Source organism: Peromyscus maniculatus, chromosome 11, assembly GCF_049852395.1.
Source record: "Peromyscus maniculatus bairdii isolate BWxNUB_F1_BW_parent chromosome 11, HU_Pman_BW_mat_3.1, whole genome shotgun sequence".
Taxonomy (NCBI): domain Eukaryota; kingdom Metazoa; phylum Chordata; class Mammalia; order Rodentia; family Cricetidae; genus Peromyscus; species Peromyscus maniculatus.
In genome coordinates this window covers 91,155,279-91,174,299 of record NC_134862.1, presented here as the reverse complement: position 1 = coordinate 91,174,299, position 19,021 = coordinate 91,155,279, and the positions used below count along the sequence as shown (strand labels likewise).

The following is a 19,021-nucleotide window of genomic DNA, read 5'->3' as shown; positions in this document are numbered from 1 at the left end:
GGCCTGTTCAAGTTCCTTTTCTGTTCACAAGAGAGAGTTAGTATCGATTAGTTTGCCACCATCAGTCTGCCACCTAAGTCTAGGAAGAAACTAATCTCCCGGATGATTGACAGCTAACTTACATGGCTGTTGTTACATGTTGATGATCATGGTTATCAACTCAGGGTAGCATGACCATTGCAAAAGAAGAGAGCAAAGCTTTATTTGTTAGTGAGGAAACAGGGTGATGAACAGTTCAGAAGGGAAAGAAAGGGCCCCACTGCGAAGTTCAGCCAGCCACGCAGCCCGTGGACAAGCAGCTGTGGGTGTAATTTGACGTGTCACACGGCTCGGGGAGCTGGAAGGTGGCTCGGTGCCTGGCAGTATTTGCTGCTCTCACCGAGTTGTGACTTTGGTTCCCAACACCCTCTGGGCAGCTCACAACCACCTGTAGCTCCAGTTCTAGGGGATCCAACACCCTCTTCTGGCCTCTGCAGACACTGCATACAGGTAGTGCACATATAGAAAAGCAGGTACATGCACATAATAAATAAATAAAATATAAAAAAATAAAGGAAGGGGGAGAGAGAGAGAGAATGTGTGTGTCCCATTGGTTCCACAGCCTGTGAGCAGAACTAGATGGTGGGTGTGGCACTCGGCAGTGCTGAAGCAGTGGGGTTCTGGTACCCAGGCAACGGCTGTTTGTTCACTCACCTCCAGGTTTCAAGCTGCCCTGTCAACTGCACCAAGTTATCGTCGCCCGGTTTGCAGACGACGAACTCACCATCGATTTTAACAATTTTGTTCGGTGTTTGGTTCGGCTGGAAACACTATTCAGTACGTGGATCTTCCCATTCCCATCACTCAGGGTTAAGGCCTATTTGTCTTTCCCCAGGGGTAAAGTCACTGGATGTGTCTATGAGTTGGGGGTGAATTTCCCTTTTGTTAAACTGGGGGAGCGGGAAGGAGTAGTAACCTGTGTCATCCAACAAAAATCAGCTGCCAAATTGGACAACGCTGCAATCTGCCTTTCCATGCCCTCATTGTTCACACCCCCTGTCCTCCCTCCACAGAGATATTCAAGCAGCTGGATCCTGAGAACACTGGGACGATAGAACTCAACCTTATTTCTGTAAGTCAGCAGCTCCTGGCTCTTGGGAAAGCTGGTGGAAGATAGGTCAGACAGGCTGTTTTCGGGGTGATCTGAACAGGCTGTTCCTAGGGTGACATTCTTTTGGAAATTTTGCTTCTGAGTTTTTTGTTGTTTTATTTTTTATTTTTTTGTTTTGTTCCTGGTCTGTTGGGGATTAGCCTGCAAATGGTTGTAAAGTCCCATGATGCACTTTGATTTTTCTATTTCTGAACTACTTGCTGATTCTCCTGCCCAGGAAAACACACCTGGCTCTCTCGTCCCATGAGCTTTGATGGGAACATGAGCACCACGTTAAACTAAGTTGACTGGGTATACCAGATGGCTGAGGAAAGAACTGATCAGCACTTGAGAGAATGTGCTTGTAGAATGAAACCCTTTGAGTGAAATTTAGGTTGGGTTCTGGAAAGACCTACCATTTTAGGACATAATATCTACTCAAAGTACTTTTTGAGACAAATACTTCTATTATCTCTCCTCTTTAACATGAAACTAACAATACATACACTTATCGTATGTCATAATAGGCTTATATGTCTAGATCTGAGATCAATCTAAGTCTGCTGTTCTCAACCTGTAGATCACAACCTCTTTTGGAATCAACTGACCCTTTCACGGGGGTCTCTTAAAACCATCAGAAAACACAGATATTTACATTATGAATCATAACAGTAGCAAAATTACAGTTATAAAGTAGGAAGGTTTATGGCTGGGGGTCACCACAACATGGGGGACTGTATTAAAGTGTTGCAGCATTAGGAAGGTGGAGAACCACTGATCTAAGTCAACGTGTCAGGCATCTTCACCAAATACAAAGCATAGGGCATCCTCTTGTCATCCTGCTAACAGAAGGCTCATACTCACAGGAGCAACTGGGAGAGTAGAGAGCCTGCTGAGCGTTCACAAGGCCCTGGGTTTGAGTCCCAGCATGGCAAAAAAAAAAAAAAAAAAGCAGCAGAGAATCCAGGACCACATGAGTCCAGAAGGCCATGGAAGGATGCAGTACTGGGTGGGAATGATCATCATCGATACTTCCCCATGTCACACGGAGGAACAGAATGGCAGGAAGACAGGGCTGAGGTTCTAACAACTTTTTTTTCTTGAATTTTGAACTCTGGTTTAAACCAACACTCAAACAGCTGTTCACTGCTCTGCAGTGCATTGTCAAGTACATGTATCCAAGTGGAAACCTTTTAGCTAACTACAAATGACCAGTTGCTTAAAGCTCTCTCTCTCTCATATATATATATATATATATATATATATATATATATATATAATATTATATTATATTTATTATATTATATTATATGTTATATCACCTAGGAAGCACCCTTAGCCTGAGCCTGCAATTTAAAGGCAAGTCAATACAACTGGAACATCAAACATGCAATGCTAGGTTCTAGAAACTAGCCTATTTCTCATTCCTGCTGGCTCCCCAACCCCATTCCCTGCTCACACTCTGACCAGTCCCTTCCTGCTTCCTAAGGAATACCTTCTATTCACTCTTCATTTAGCTTACCCTCCACAGGTTCCTAAATATCCCCTAGGAGTCATTGCCAAGGATTAGCCCTGTCTAGAAAGTCTCCCCTTAATTATGCTGTGGTTTTCATGATTTTCAACTTCAGTTGTGGGTTACATCACCCTGGAGGGCTTCCACAAATGACTTGGTGTATTCCACACTGTAGCTAGAGTTTTCCTGCCTTGCCCACAGTCAGGACAAATCTCTGTCACCCGCCAGTCCCACAGCCGCTCAGACCCAACCAAGTAAACACAGAGACTTATATTGCTTACAAACTGTATGGCCCTGGCAGGCTTCTTGTTAACTGTTCTTACATCTTAAAGTAACGCATTTCTACAAATCTATACCTTGCCACGCGGCTCGTGGCTTACCAGCATCTTCACATGCTGCTTGTCCTGGCAGTGGCTGGCAGTGTCTCCTTCTGCCTTCCTGTTCTTTTATTTCTCCTCTCTGTTAGTCCCACCTATACTTCCTGCCTAGCCACGACCAATCAGGTTTTATTTATTGACCAATCAGAGCAACTTGACATACAGACCATCCCCCAGTACAGCCAAGTGCAGACCATCTCAGACACCTGCACTCAGGCCCATGGTCCTAATCATCCTCTATGCAAACCTGCTGGGTAACGCCACAAGGAACCCAAGAAGGGCTCCCACAGGACATACATTAACATCCCACAGCACCACACCAATCTAGGGTCTGAGAGTTCCTGCCGCTCCAATTTAGAACCAAAGCTGAAGCCAGTGGTTTCTGGATGCCCACAACTCAAAACTTTTTAAAAAATTTTTTGAGACAGGATCTCAAAAAATTCCTGGCTGGCCTGAAATTCTCTATGTAGACCAGGCTAGCCTCAAATTCACAGCAATCTGCCTGCCTCTGACTCCCTAGTACTGGAACTTAAGGTACACACCACCATACCAGCCCCCAAACAAACCCCTGCTGTGATGTGTTGAGACAAAGGTGTGAAAATGCTGGTCCATACGTTATTTGTATTCAGCACTAATGCAACCACCAGTTTAATCATCAAACTGCTGAACCAGTCTTCAGAAGTTAGGTAGAATGAACTACCTGCTAGGGCACTGACATCTTAATCCTCGGTAAGCTTTCAGGTTCAACCATCTTCCAGCATAACCCAAAGCCACCTATAGAGCCTTTCATTTTAACGATGGTCCCTGAATAACTGGTTCTTTTCTTCACACAGTGGCTGAGTTTTTCCGTACTCTGAAGTTACATGCCTGAAGACTTCGAGCGGAAGGAAACAGCCGATGCCTGAACTTCCAAACACTTTGTCTCTGGACCTCAAACTTATGGGAGCATTTACTTAAATGGATGATTAACCTGAAGAATATAACCGTCTGAGATAGATGAATTGTCACATATCAGAGTAAAAGATTTGCATATCGATAAACCAAATGCAAATGAATTGCATAACCCTTGATAAGCTCGAAGAAAGCTCCATGTCTGTAAATAGTATATACTTTTTACTTCTACACCTTTTCCTGTTCACAGCAATATTAAATCAGGAAGGAATGCAGAGAGACAGGCATTAAACAGCTGGGCAAACAGCAAATCAATCTCAGAGGCCACAAGGCCTTGATGGGAATATTTAAAGAAATTTTTTTAAGTTTTAAAATGCAGTGGTGGCATCTGCCACAGCAGCCCAGGGACTGACACTTGCCCTGAGCAAACTGGTAAATATAACGATGCATCCTGAAGTAGTTTGATGGAGACATCTAAAGAATCCAGGAGCCAGGAGTGGTGGCACATCCCGGCAAACAGGATTCCAAGATAGAGGTCAACCAGGACTACCTAGCAAGACGCTGTCTCAAAAATGAAATCAGAAAAAATCAAAATCATGGTTCCATTATTTGGTTCTAACAAAAGATGGTTTTTATACACTGTCATGAACAGTAAAGTCCTTCTTAAACTCAAGTCCTTGACCATAGTTGGCCTTACACATTTAAGTCTTACAAATAATGAGTGGTGACAGCATCCTACCCTGAGCAACTGTAGCAATACATCAGAGCCAGGTGTCCAGTTTGCAAGAAGATCGTGATAAAGGGCAAGCAAGCTGCTGGATGCCTCAAATGTTTCTGCACTTCACTAACCCCAGGGATTGTGCCTAGAGCTGGGGAGGACAGAGCTCAGAAGGTCTTCTTAAAACAAACAGGCTGGCTTCTTGATCTGGGGGATATACTAGCAACATTGTAAGCATCTTGCCTTATCTCCTTCCAAATGTACTGTTAATAAAGAGTTGCCAATGCAGTCACATCACACCTTGTTTTTGTTCCCAGAGTGTGGCCCCTGTGGGAGGGTTTATGAGCACAGTGTTACAGCTGGGTTCTACTTAGGTCTGCTGCTCTGAAAACTCATCCATTGAGAAGACGTCTTACCCATAATTAAACTATGGAGCTATATGATGTTTTAAAACTCTAGTTCAGAAGTTCTGGGCATTTGACCAGAAAGGGCAGTTCTAATTTCACCTGTTTGTTGGTCTCTATCATTGCTGGCTCCATCACTTAGGCCAGCAAGAGAGCTGAGAAAACCCCATATTAATTCATGAATCTAGGGTTATGACTGTCACTGGTGACCTTGAAGAATAATAAAATGGGAAAAATTACTGTAGTAGGACAGGCCCATAGGGTTGAGGAAGGTGGCTCAGACCAGTTGCCAAGGCATGCACATAATGTACTCCTTATGAGCCAACCTGGAGTCTGCCTGAGGGCCTAGCAACAGGCGCTGTCAGTTCTTGGTTGCTGTCAGATTTCCTAGTTGCTGCTAGAGTTCCTGATCGATGTCAGAGTTCCTGATCATGCCCAGTCAATGAGGGACAACCACACAGACTGGGTGCTGGAAGGAGGGTATATAAGGCCTTCCCTGTTATTGAATAAATGAGTTCCTTATTTGCCTTCAACGGACTCCCGGTGTCTGTGCCGTTGATGCTGCGCCTTCTTACCCCCTCCCTGGAGGGAACCATTAGAATCCAAGCAACAGATGACCTGATGGAAAACGCTACCTACTCTTTCATGGAAAGAGGTCTTTCTTTGCTGTTGTTGTTTTCCCCTAGGGGCAGGGGATATATAACAGGGCTTCATATAGTCCAGGCAGACCTGCAACTATGGCCTTGAACTTCTGATCCTCCTGCCTCCACACCCACAGTGGGAATTTCAGCCCCATGTAAGTAGTAGATGGATTTCTCAAATGCAGCCAGAGTGGGCTAAGAGGTTGGAGTATGAATATGGAGCAAACTGGGGTCACTGGTATGAGCTTCCTCTGTTCAGGACTGGGGGTTTCAGGATAGAGAGGAGTGGATTGTCTCAGGACTACCGGCGACAAGGTAGTGTAGATGAAGGACTGAAGATGGGGTAGGGTTGAGGAAGGTGATCCAATGTTTGAAACAGGAGGCTGACCCAGCTGGGAGGGGGTGGGAGTGAGGGCAGGGGTCCTGCCTTAATAAGCTGAGAGAGGAGGAGGGTCTCAGGTTAGGTGCAGAATGGGGCAGGAGAGCTGGCCACTCCCAAATGGCGGGGGCTATTTTACACATCACTGGCTGGCACCACATAGCCAGGCCCTCCTGCTGCAATTTAATCTCAAGGGCTGACCCTGTTGCCAACTGTGCTCTTTATTGCAAAGGGGTGGGGGGTGGGAGGGGAGAGAGAGACTAGGTTCAGTTCCCAGAACCCCATGGCAGCTCACAACCTCCTTCCTGTAACTCCAGTTCCATGGCCTCTGATGCCCTCTCTTGACCTCCACAGGCATGTAGCACACTAGCACATGAGCAGGCAAAACAACCAAACACATAAAATGTCAGTCTAAAATCAAAAACTGGGCGATGCCTGTGTTACAGGGAGGAAATAAACTCCCAAGCTTGTTGATCCCATAGGAACTGTCCTAACCAACATCTCACCACCACTCCCCTATACCTCTGTCCCGAACTGCAAGCCCAGACCTATTTTGTCCCTTCTGTGGGCTGGGCACACATCTCTTCAGTTTTTCTTCTCACAGCTCCTCGGTGACACATCCTACTCACACACCTGCCCTCCCCTGACCTGTCCTTCCCCCAGGGCCAGCGTTCCCCCAGGGCCAGCGTGCTAAGCTGTGCCTCCTACATCCACTTCTTTTTGCCCAAATCACATCTCCACCCGGTACCATCTAGTTAATTAACAGCCTATCAGTGTTCTAACACGGCTAAGGACGTTACCCCCTCATGCCAACTCGCAGGAACACCTTCCAGCCCTCCAGCCCACCCCCAACCACTCTGCTGCCTTTAATTCCATTACTGCTTCCTCTGACCTGAGCCCACATTCTCCTGGTTTCCTTCTGTCCGTTCCTTTTGTCAGCTGGGACTCCAGTCACATGACACCACCTCCAGCCAAGGCTTCGCCGCCTATTACAGCAGAGCAAAGCTGACCCTCTCTAGCCTGGCCCACTGCCCGGTGCCTCCTTCTCCTTTACTTTGCTGTTCGAATGACTTCAGCAGCAACACAGAGAACTGAAAAGCAGTCCATGTTGAACATTAAGCTGTTTGATAACTTATGAGAGTTTTATATAGCCGTTGAATCTTAACAATGGCAAGCAACAGAATACAGAATTGCTTACAGCATGCTCCCAATTAAAACAAGACTGTTGGAGCCCATTTAGGTTTTCCAGTGGCTTTACCCAGCAGGTCTGCATAAAAAGGATGATCGGACCACAGGCCTGACTGCAGGTGTCTGAGATGGTCTGCACTGGACTGTGCTGGGGGGAGGTCTTTTGCTCCACCCCTTGGCCTTCCTTTAAATCCCCTAGGGGAGCAACAGACAGGGCCTGATGGGTTAGGATCCAGGCCCTCCCAAGGCTATCCTGTATTTTCTATCTGTTTCTCTCCCCCTCTATACTTCTATCTAGTATTTCCTGCTGCCCCTACTCAAGAGTACCCTGGGGGAAAAGTGTGGGGTGGGATACCCCCCACCAAGACTACAAAAAATATGCCTAACAGTATCTCTACAATGTCCACTGCCAAACTCTAAACAAGAATTCCTAGAGAGAAGCTGGGTCTTCTGAGACTGTAGAAGTGCAGAGATGTGGAAAAGATTGTGATGTTACAGGCCCAGGGCTTAATCACCATATCGTGGGCTAATTTTAGGCCCTTGAATAGCCATCCCTTGCCTGCCTCTATGGCAGACCAACATCTGGTGACTAATAGATAAACATCAGAGTCTATGAATCTAAACTCTAAGATTGTCAATCAGATACATCTGAGACCTATAGGAGAGATTCTCCATCTTGCTGCAAATGCCTCCATGATGCACCCAATTCCTTTTTAAGCCTTGATTTATGCCTTTCTTTGCTCTACCTCTATAAGGCTTCACGAAACCACTTCCACGTAGACACACGGAACCTGGAGTAACCTGGCTCCATGTTTCCTAGGCCTCGGTCATTGAAATTGGCTCCATAATAAACTATCTCTTATTCCCTTGAAAGCTGTGGTTTTTTGAGTCAATAACTTTTTTCTATACTTTCAAGTATTAACACAAAGAAGCTTTGATACTTTAATAATAAAACAGGTAAAACAACAACAACAACTACAAAGAGAATTCTTAGGATAAAGCAGCAGAAAGGCACCTCTGGTGGGCCTGGCCAAGGTGTGCTGCTGAGAGATCACAGCATGCAACAGATCTAACGTAAGGGGTTGATTGGGGGATGGAGGGAGAGCCTGGGGCGGGGACATGACAGAAAGACAGAAAGAGAGACCAAGACTGGGAGCCAGAGGGAAGGAACAAGACAGAGAAGACAATCTGGGGTGGCCTGTGTGGTAGGCAACTCTATACACAACTGGTAGCAGATGTGGAAATGTGCTGCACCTGGTGGTGGTGCCCAACTACAACAAGAATAAGAACAAATGGTAGGATTACGGAATATACAACAGACCTTCTTGGCTCCCTCTCCTAATTTCCACATCTCCTATTTTCGTAGACTCACGTAAGTCTTTAGCTTACTCTACAGCACTTTCCATGGTTCCTCTCAACAACTCCTTAGGTTTCACGACATGGATTAGGAGAACAAATCTCATGGAGGTCAACTGCTTGGCAAGATCACACAAATCCTGCAGTGCAACAGTCTAGTTCTAGAATTCAAGTCCTATTTGTTTCCTACTGTCACATCTCATACAAATTCAGTGGCTTCACAAAAATACCCATTATTCCACACTTGTACAGACTGGGATCCAGCAAAAGTTTAAGTGCAGCCCACCTCCAGGTGTGGAATCATCTCCAGACAGATCAACTTGCCTGGTGGGGTGCTCTCAGGTCCATATGGCTTCAAACCTGAGGTCTTGTCTCCTTGCAAGTGTTCAGTCCAGAGTTTTCTTAGTCTCTACACTTTCTAGTTCCTGATCCTTCATCTTCAAAAATACCCCAAGTCTGGCTGACCACCCCTTCTGTCTCAGGCTCCTGCCTCCCCTTCTGCTTTTCAAGGGCTCATGTGATTACACTGGGCCCACCTGGATAATCCAAGTTGATCTCCCTATTGTGTTAGCTGATTAAGGAATTTAGTCCGCAAGTCCTGAGATCTGCGCCAGACTAACTGGGGAAGGGAGGCCCACTGGGTCTAGAATTTTGCCTTTGATGTATAATCTCCATATTTAATCCATGTGTCATTCTTTGTTATCTGAAAGGTTAAGTTCAGTTTTTCATCTACTTTCCTGGTTGGAATTCAGCGTTACAAACGTCTAGAGACAGTAACCACTGCTTTTGCATTTATATCTTCTATTAAATTATAGTTCCACTAAGCAAAATGGTTCTGAATCAACTCAATAACTTGTTTGGCAGTCAAGGAAAATTTAAAAATCAATGTATATAACTGTATGAAGAATGTGAAAAAGACATGAGAGCATTCAAATAGCCCAGGAGGGCTCAGGTCTGCTACCATGACCTCCAAGATCTTTTTTAAAATGACAAAATTAGGGGCTGGAGAGATGGCTCAGTGGTCAAGAGCACTGACTGCTCTTCAGAGGTCCAGAGTTCAGATCCATCCCCAACATCAGGCAGCTCACAAACCATTTTAACTCCAGCTCCAAGGGATCTAACACCCCGCCCCCGCCTCCATGGATGAAACACACACACACACACACACACACACACACACACACACACACACACACACACACTCCTCACCCTTTCCCTCTCTCTCTAAAAACAAGTAAGATATTCTAGCCATCCAGACTCGTAAACTGCAAGGCTCAGTTTTTTGTAATTAAGAACTGCTTCCCCATCACAAAACTGTAAGGAAATATTACCACAGTTCATTATTTCTCAGCTATGCATGAGACAGTCCTGTGGCTTATGACCTATAGCCAAAGATGTTTACGACATTAAAGGAAGACTGGTAAGTGGCTTAGAGACTTAGAGTCATAAAGTTTAATTTTATTACAATCATTTTTAAAATCAGCTATGATCTTGACAAACACGGGTAAGTCTATAACAAATCTCTTATTTCCAAGATACAAAAAGACAATAAATACAGATTCAAATTCAACCTAAAAACAAGATTCTAAATCTAACTTGGATTAGGTAGTGTAATGTAGTTTAAGTATTTCAAATATATGCATAATTCTTAAAACGCTCCAGAACTCATACCGTAGTTATTGCTCAGTGACAGGCAGCTAACACTTCTTCACTGATAATGCACAAGCGGGCAGCACTGGGCGCTCCCAAGGCCTGCCGGGCTGGGACGGCTGGAGAGGGTGCCAGATGACACTGGTCCTTTCTGGCAGGAGACTGGTATGGGAACAGTGCCAAAACACCCTAAGCGGGACACGAAGCTGATTCCCACAGCCGGATAAATGGTCCCGTCTCTTGGAAACAACAGGCTCACTGCGGCCTAGCTATATGCTGCCATGAACACTCCGCCCAGCACGGCAGCGCTGACTCAGCATCTCAAGTCCCACTGCACATCCTCTGCTAATGACTTCTTCAATCCTTCATTTTCTTCCAGGACACATTCTTCATTGCTTTCAAGCTACACTGTCATTAAAGTAAGTCTTTTGAAACTTTTTCCAAAGCAATCATAGTATTTCTTCTAGCTTATTAATTCTTCAGTAACTCGTTTCAGGCCAAGCTCCGTTGTCTTGGTTTAATTCTTGGGTATAGCTGCAAGAGAGTTTTAAAAAACATTTATATGTGCCATTGGGTATAGCTGCAAGAGAGTTTTAAAAAACATTTACATGTGCCATATATATGGAAGTTCTGTGGCATTTCAATAAATGCAGGAAGGAATGTGATACAGGAAACTGACTCAGAAAAGCACTGAGCTGTGGAAGCATGCTGGCCGCCTGAGTACACAAGAGCTCACACTTGGCACTGGTCACACTGGCTACTCACTGAAAGCCCTTTGGAGGTCACAAGGGTCCATCAGCTGGAACAATACCACGGAGCAAAGACATGAAAGCCCAGGCAATGACTCAACTACACAGCAGCCTGGGAAGCCAAACTGCTGACGGCCGCTTGTCTGTCCGCAACTGTGTGCTCCAGTTTGGAATGCCCACTAAGATAGGGCAAAAAGTCTAAAAAAGGAGAGAAGAGTCTCCCGAGGTAGCCCAGGCTAGCCTCACAATCCTCTTGCCTCAGCCTCCTAAGTGCTGGGATCACAGATGTAAACCACACTTCTTCAACCTTATTCTCAGGGACATGACAGTCTGGGTGGGACCTGAGCCTACAGGAAACAAAATACCGAGTCAGCAGACTTAGGGAAGACAGGTGAAATGCTTTGGAATTCTGCTGACTTGTGCTTTCCATAACAAGGGTAAGGAGAAGCTATGTGAGGGTTGCAAGGTCCGTCTAGAAGGGCAGAGCAGGTCACACTAGAATTCAACCATCAAACTACACAAACCCTCCCCCTTCTTTCTCCTAGGAACAGAATGGTGGTGCGGTTATTTAAGAGTTAGTTTCAGCTGAGAAGATATTCACCAATGCACTTTAAAGATTCATGGCTGAGCCTGTCTTTAAAAAAACAAAATCACTATTATACAATTTCCTTTATTTTATTTTTTTTTAAACACCAAAAGATACTAAAAACATGGTACAGAAGAAATTGCCAGAGAACCAAGAGTATCTAAGTTTAGGACTAAAATTACAACCTTTATCCCAGTCTGTTAATTTCAGAACCTTCTGAGCAACTGCTTCCCCTCGAGAATAATCCTCCCATCTCATTAACCAGGGCATTTCGTTACTAGGGAATTAAACTCATTCAATGAGTTCTGTTGTACAACATGGGAATTATAGTTAAAAACATGAATATTAATTGAAAACTGGTTAACAGATTTTATTTTCATCACAAAATGAAAATCTAGCTATGTAAGGCTTGATGTTCGTGAGCCTGACTTACCATTTTATAAATATAAACCTGTTATTTAAGGTTGGGTTAGGGCTGGGGACACAGGCACCGGCAAGATGGTTCAGCAGCTAAGGACAACACTGGCTGCCAAGCTGCAGGACCCGAGTTCAATCTCGGAACTCCCAATTGTCTTCTGACCTCCACACATACTGTGGCACACGCATAAACACACACGCACACACATTAAGTAAATGTTTTTAAAACTCCTTAAAAGTCATGTTATAGACTGCAAATATGCACAAGTAATTATCAATTTACAAGAGATGACTAGGTCGGTGAGACGTATCTGTAAACCCAGCACTTAGAAGGCAGGAGGATTGAGTGTTGGAAGCCAGCCTCAGTTACATCGCAAAACCGTCTCATCCCCTCCCCCACAAAAACGGGGGGTTGGGGGGGGACGACATGACTAAGCATGTTGGAACAACTGTAATCCCAGCACTTGAGAGACTAAGGCATGATGGAGAGATGGCTCAGCAGTTGATCTCACAATAAATGCTGCTCTCTGGAAAACAACAGCTAAGGTATAGGAAATGACTTAAAATGGACATCTGACAGGCAATCACAGGAAAGGGAGAGTCACTGTCAGAATACCAGGTCCCAGGGCCAAAGCCACTTGAAACACCCAAGCAGAGGAACCTTAGCAGGCAGGTATGATGCTGGAGAAGTCTCCCCAGGCAGATTCTACCTGGTATCTATGGGAGAGACCCTGTCTGTCTGATGCTTGATGAAACCTACCAGCGCTTCCCATGGACTCCCTGCACTGTGTGCACACGAAGCTCAGGGGCAGGCTTTTCTAGTCTTTCCCACCACCTGCTTACCCAGAACAGAAAAGTTCCAACTGAATCAGCAGGGCTGTGGAATCCAGTGCCCGTGACCTACATGACACATGTATCCACGACTTCCACCCTTCCTTCCCTTACCAACAGCAGACCTGCAAGCAGGTACCTTCATCTACCTACACTGTTCCTCTCCTTCTTTCATACACCCATACATCTCTGTGTGCATAAGCCACACAGAAGAATACCCAAGTCCAAAGAGCTTGGTTTTGATCTTCCTACTTCCATTCCCCAAGTGCTGGGGATATGGGCATGACCTATGGCACCTGGCTTAAACCTATATAAGAGCCTAATGCAAAAATCTTGAAAACACATTATTCTGGCTTTCAAATCTATTAATATCTCCTAAGTATAATCAGGTGCACTGTAGATATGGCTGTGAATCTAAATTAAGAGCATCAGAATTTAAGCTTCATGTGTCCTTTTAAAAGATTTTAGGTATACGAGTGTTTTGCCTGAGTGTATGTACGTGTACCATGCATGTGCAGTGAGCAGGCACTGGATCCCCTAGAAACAGAGTTTATATAGATGGTTGAAAGCTGCCAGGGAGCTGCTGGGCACTGACCCTGGGTCCCCTGGAAGAGCAGCAGTGCTCGTAACTGCTGGGTCACCTCTCCAGCCTCTCCAGCCCAGCATCACGTCTCATTAGCACAGGGCAGTAAGCTACACTGGAAGTACACAGCAGTTCATGCAAAGCCGTTTCACACACACACACGGAACATGCTGGAGCGACTTACTCCGAGCAAGTTGCGGGGAACATATCCTTCCTTGTCATTAAGGCGTGCCCACCACCACTCGATTTCATCCTCATCTTCCCTGTGGATGACAGTCATGCAATCTCCTTCTCTCATGAGCAGCTCATCTTCGTTCTGGGGCTCATAGTCCCACAGTGCATAAATGACTCCCTTGTTCATTATGCCCATTTTCTCCTGGACTCCTACAAGAGAGACAGAGGAAGAGAACACACGGGATTACCACTCAGATTACACCACTCATAAGAACTTTAAACTCGATGAAACAAATGGGAAAAGGATACTCACTAGAACGTCAGAGCTACTACATCAAGCATTCAATAAAAAAATGACCCAGCCTGGGAGAGAAACTAGAAACCACACAATGATGCTGTACTACAAGGCCAAAAACAGCCACTTCCTAGGCATCTTGAAAAGCTTGCATTCCCCAGAGAGGAAGCCTTCTGCTTGCCCAGGAGCTTAAAGAAAAACTGCTTGAATCCAGGACATTAAAAGGGAATGACAGGCTTGTCAGCTTTCGACCAGGAGCTTCAGTCCTCACCAGACACACAGAGCCAACAGGAAAACTTTCAAAGAGCACCACATCAACGAAGAAAAAGGATAGCATCATGTGTCAGATGCAGAATACAGCAGTTTAGGTAAGATAGAAAAGTTTGTGTATGGTTACTTTCTATACGTGGGAAATCGGAATTCTGCATGTTGAAATCTACAAACGGGAAAATTCCCAAAAGGGCATTTTCCAGCAGTTACTTAATGACTGTGAGTTAGGTCAACTTCCTCATTCTGTGCCCTAGGTGAAGGGCAGCACAGGACACAGCAAGCAGAGGAAGGCGAGTGGGGCATGGCAACAAGGTTTACAGCACACAGTTCATTTTCATGTGCCTTTATGTCTTAAAAATACGGGAAAATATCTGCTTGACTCGTGAACATTTTTCAGCTCTGAACATCCAACAATTAGTTATCAGCCTATAACAATTAACGTATCAATTAATAAGCAGTACGTGCTGTATCTCTTGCTCTGGGCAAAACAAAACAAAAACAAAGAAATGAAATGTTCTTTTCCAAAAGACAGTAAGACCTTTTTAAATAACACAAAGACCAGGACGGGACAAAAGCTCGAGTGTCACTCGGTGGGAAATCATTCATGAAGCATGTACAAGGCCCAGGTCCACCCCAACATCACAGACAAGACTGTACAACAAAACCTCACACAAATCTAACTCCACCATGTTTTAAAGCTTCACTTTGTTCTTGCTTGGGATGGGAATGGAAAGAAACCCTAGGTACTGAAATATGCTCAAATTAACAATTCAAGTCCTAGTTTTCAATGACATTTCCATTAAAAATGGGGGGAGGGGAGGCAGGGGAGGCCCTGAGACATGCTAAGTTAAGAGTACCGGCTGCTGTTCCAGAGGACTTGGGGTTCAATTCCCAGCACCCACATGGTGGTTCACAAACCTCCCTAACTCCAGTTCTAAGGGATCCAATGCCCTCTTCTGGCCTTCAAGGACATTGCATGAACGTGGTACACAGACATACATGCAGGCAAACCATCCACATGCACAGAATAAAAGAAAATGAAATAGAAAAATAAATCTTACAGAAGATCCACATATTCAGAGGTCAGGTTCTTCTCCCTCAGATGGGAGTTGTGCCCGGTCCATTATCAGTAGTGAACCTTCAAAATGTATCATTACCCCTGAAATCTGTGATATAATTCATCTATCAAAAAAGTCTAACCAAAAATCCTTCATGTCTTTTTTTAAAAAGTCATTGTCTATCATATGAATTTACATAATGTTAATGTCAAAATACTCTATTGGTCCAAAAAAGTTGAAAACAAACAAAATGCAATCATAAGTCTCAATAATGAATCTAAACAGTTTGAAGGGCTGGGTGTCACTCAATGGCAGAGACCTACTAGCATGTTTAAGACCTTAGGTTCAAAACTAGTGCCACAAAATGAACAGAAAAAAAAGGAAGGGAGGGAGGAAGGGAAGGGAGGGAGGAAGGGAGAACAGACGGACAGAAGGACGGACGACCACTTAGGAAGATGACAGGGATTTTGTGAGCTTCAAGAACTCCCTCTTCTCACCTACAACCTGAAATAGGCAAAGACACCCAAGACCTAAGGACCATGGCCAGGCAGAGGAGGCAAAGGCATGTACCTTTAACCTCTGGAACTTTCCTAAAATTGGTAAGAAGCTTTTGAGAGCTTGGGCAACATAGCCTCCTGACCACCTCCTGATTTCCTGTCTCTCAAGCTAAATTGAACAGAAGTTTACTGTAACTGCTAAGTCCTGTAAATTTAAAAAAAAAAATTTTTTTTAATCCTACATAAAAGACAATCAACATATACCCATCTCAACTTCACTTCCATTTTTCTCTAAACAGAGAGCTGTATTTAAGTACAGCCCTAACAGGACATCTTTTGACAGTAATCAAAATCATAAACTCAAACATGAAATAAAAACAAACTCTAAAACATGTTTGTTTGTTTTTTAAATTATTTATTATATGTATAGTATTCTGCCTGCACGTATACCTGCAGGCCAGAAGAGGGCACCAGATCTCATTAAGGATGGTTGTGAGCCACCATGTGGTTGCTGGGAATTGAACCCAGGCCCTCTGGAAGAACAGCCAGTGCTTTTAACCTCTGAGCCATCTCTCCAGCCCAACATGTTTATTTTTTAAATCTCATTTTACAGCATGCTATAATCCACTAAGTGCTAACACCCTAATAGAAGGTCTTTTGAACATTCAAAAACTTAAACTAACTATAATCAGCTGTAGCTGAAGACGTCTCTGACAACAGCTTTTGCCAGGCACATGCAAGGATCTGTGACCTCAGCTGTCCTATTTTCAGCATCCAGAATTATGGAACAAATAACTTTTTGTTCCATACTTATTAAGCTTTGAGCTGGTCCCCAGAGACAAAGGGTAATAAATACAGTAGTCAACACGTGACAGCACTGGCAATATACCACAGAGGAACTGGGAGCACTGCGTGCACCTTCCTCCATACATACCACAGAGGAACTGGGAGCACTGCGTGCACCTTCCTCCATACATACCACAGAGGAACTGGGAGCACCGCGTGCACCTTCCTCCACACATACCACAGAGGAACTGGGAGCACTGCGTGCACCTTCCTCCACACATACCACAGAGGAACTGGGAGCACTGCGTGCACCTTCCTCCATACATACCATAGAGGAACTGGGAGCACCACGTGCACCTTCCTCCACACATACCACAGAGGAACTGGGAGCACTGCCTGCACCTTCCTCCATACATACCACAGAGGAACTGGGAGCACTGCATGCACCTTCCTCCATACATACCATAGAGGAACTGGGAGCACTGCATGTAGCCTTCCTCCATACACAGCACAGAAGAACTGGGAGCACCGTATGTAACTTTCCTCCATACATACCATAGAGGAACTGGGAGCACTGCGTGTAGCCTTCCTCCATCTCCTCACACTTGTCTGCAGCTGTCTGCATGTCACTGTAGGTCATAGCAAACACAGCCGCTCCCGACTCCACCAAGAACTTACACACTTGGACATTGTTACAGGAGGCAGCACAGTGCAATGGGGTCCTGGGAAGCAAAACACAGCGCTGGTTAGAAGTGTTTCTCCAACTGAACGGCCTCCACTTGGCGAGTTATCCGTGGAGCAAGTTCTTCGGTCTTTTCCGTATTAGCCTCACAAAGAGCTTTTTAAAACCAGTTCAATCGAGACAGACGACACACCTGTAAAAGAGTTACAGCTACAAAGGACAGTATCTAAAGCAATGGAGGACACTGGGGCTGGGAGCTGAGTGCCGGTGAGAAGAATCCAGTGATCTACAAAGAACAGAAGAAAGTGGATTTGGTTCTTGTTTAAATTTTAGGGTTTTGTTTTATGTATATAGATGCTTTCCTTGCATGTACCTATGTGCCTGGTACCTAGAGAGGCCAGAAGAGGATGTCAGATACCCTGGAACTGGAGTTACATAGAGATGGTTGTGAATTACAACGTAGGTGCCAGGAATAGAACCCAGGTTCTGTGGAAGAACAGCCAGTGCTCTTAACCCCTAAGCCATTTCTCTAGCCCTGAAACCTGCTCATTTCTGTCAGAGTAAAAATCTAAGTCTTTAAACTATATGCCTGAATGCCAATATTTATTTCTTTTCACCATCAACTTTCAAGGAATCAAATTGCACATATATTTTTAAAACTCAAAGTAAATTTTGACTCCAACTGTCAATTCAATTCTAAGTAGAAAAGTGACTGTAACAAACTGTAGAGATGATTCCTGAAAATACAGTCTTAAAACAGTGACTATAACACAAATATACATATGCACACACATAATTCAATCTATTTTAGGCAATGAATTAGCAGGAACTTATTAACATTATAAAAAAAAAATCTGTGTCTCCAAACTCAGAAAACTGCCTTAAGACCATTATGAATCAGGCTCTAAAATGCTTTTCTGCTTGTTCTCTCCCTGTCTCTTCTCTTTCTTTCACTGATTCTACCCCCTTCTAACCGCAGAGCTGAGAGACCCCGGTGCCTCATTCATGCAGAGACGTGCTCCACAACTGAGCTACATCTTGTATTTTGGGTAAAAGGTTTGCTTATTTATTTATTTACAGACAAGATCTCACTATATAGCCCTGGCTGGCTTTGAACTTCGAGATCCACCTGCTTCTGCCTCCTGAGTGCTAGGATTACAGGCCCATGTCACCACCCACAGCTGGATATAGTTTTTTAAAAAAGAAATTCAGACCCTTCATGCTCCAGAATACTATTATTATTACTATTTTGGTGAAAATGACTACAGATTTACGTGTGTGAGCAATGTACAGTATATGCTTGAGTGCAAGCATCTGTGCACATTTATGGTTTTGTGCACATCTGAGTGCATACCAATGTCAAAAGTCAGTTAGGTATCTTCCTCTATCGATGGAACCTTCTTTCTATTTTGAGACAAGGTTTTCCTCTGAGTCTAGAGTTCACCAACTGCCTATGCTGGCTGGCCAGTGAGCTCACGGATCTGCCAGTCTCTGCCTGTCTCTGCCTGCCCAACACTAGGGTTACAGACCTGGGAATCCAAACTCGGGGCTCACACTTGCAGGGCAAGCACTTTACCTAATATATCATCTCCTAGCCCCAAGTTATACAGATTTGTTTTCTGTGCTAGTTTCTAAGAGTGAAAAATTACATAGGATCTAAAGTTTCAAGCAAGGATAATGTGATACAGTAAGAATTGGCTTCTGCTAAACCAAAAGTGTGTATATATACTTATATACACATATAAATAAATATGTATTTATACACAGATACATACATACATATATACATATGCACATCAAAGTGTGCAAAAGAGCCTGAGGGCAAGGGGAGCTGTAAGGGGCACTGC

At 44.4% G+C, this 19,021-nt stretch overlaps 2 protein-coding genes across 5 annotated transcripts in view; one reads left to right on the top strand and one right to left on the bottom strand.

The window, feature by feature from the left end:
• Positions 1–4,922, top strand: part of Capn2 (calpain 2) — a 57,833-nt gene extending 52,911 nt beyond the window's left edge. For both annotated transcript variants that reach the window (XM_076548120.1, XM_006988599.4), the window contains 3 exons: positions 700–816; positions 1,053–1,111; positions 3,853–4,922. In XM_076548120.1, coding sequence (XP_076404235.1) covers positions 700–816; positions 1,053–1,111; positions 3,853–3,876 — 200 coding nt within the window. In that variant the 3' untranslated portion in view covers positions 3,877–4,922. The remainder of the gene's footprint in view (positions 1–699; positions 817–1,052; positions 1,112–3,852) is intronic.
• A 5,111-nt stretch (positions 4,923–10,033) lies between these two features.
• The window catches only part of Tp53bp2 (tumor protein p53 binding protein 2), a 54,370-nt gene continuing 45,382 nt past the window's right edge, over positions 10,034–19,021 (bottom strand). For all 3 annotated transcript variants that reach the window (XM_006988598.4, XM_042258750.2, XM_076548119.1), the window contains exons 16-18: positions 17,048–17,214; positions 13,597–13,796; positions 10,034–10,780 (exon numbers count right to left, since the gene is read on the bottom strand). In XM_006988598.4, the coding sequence (XP_006988660.1) occupies positions 10,739–10,780; positions 13,597–13,796; positions 17,048–17,214 (409 nt within the window). In that variant the 3' untranslated portion in view covers positions 10,034–10,738. The remainder of the gene's footprint in view (positions 10,781–13,596; positions 13,797–17,047; positions 17,215–19,021) is intronic.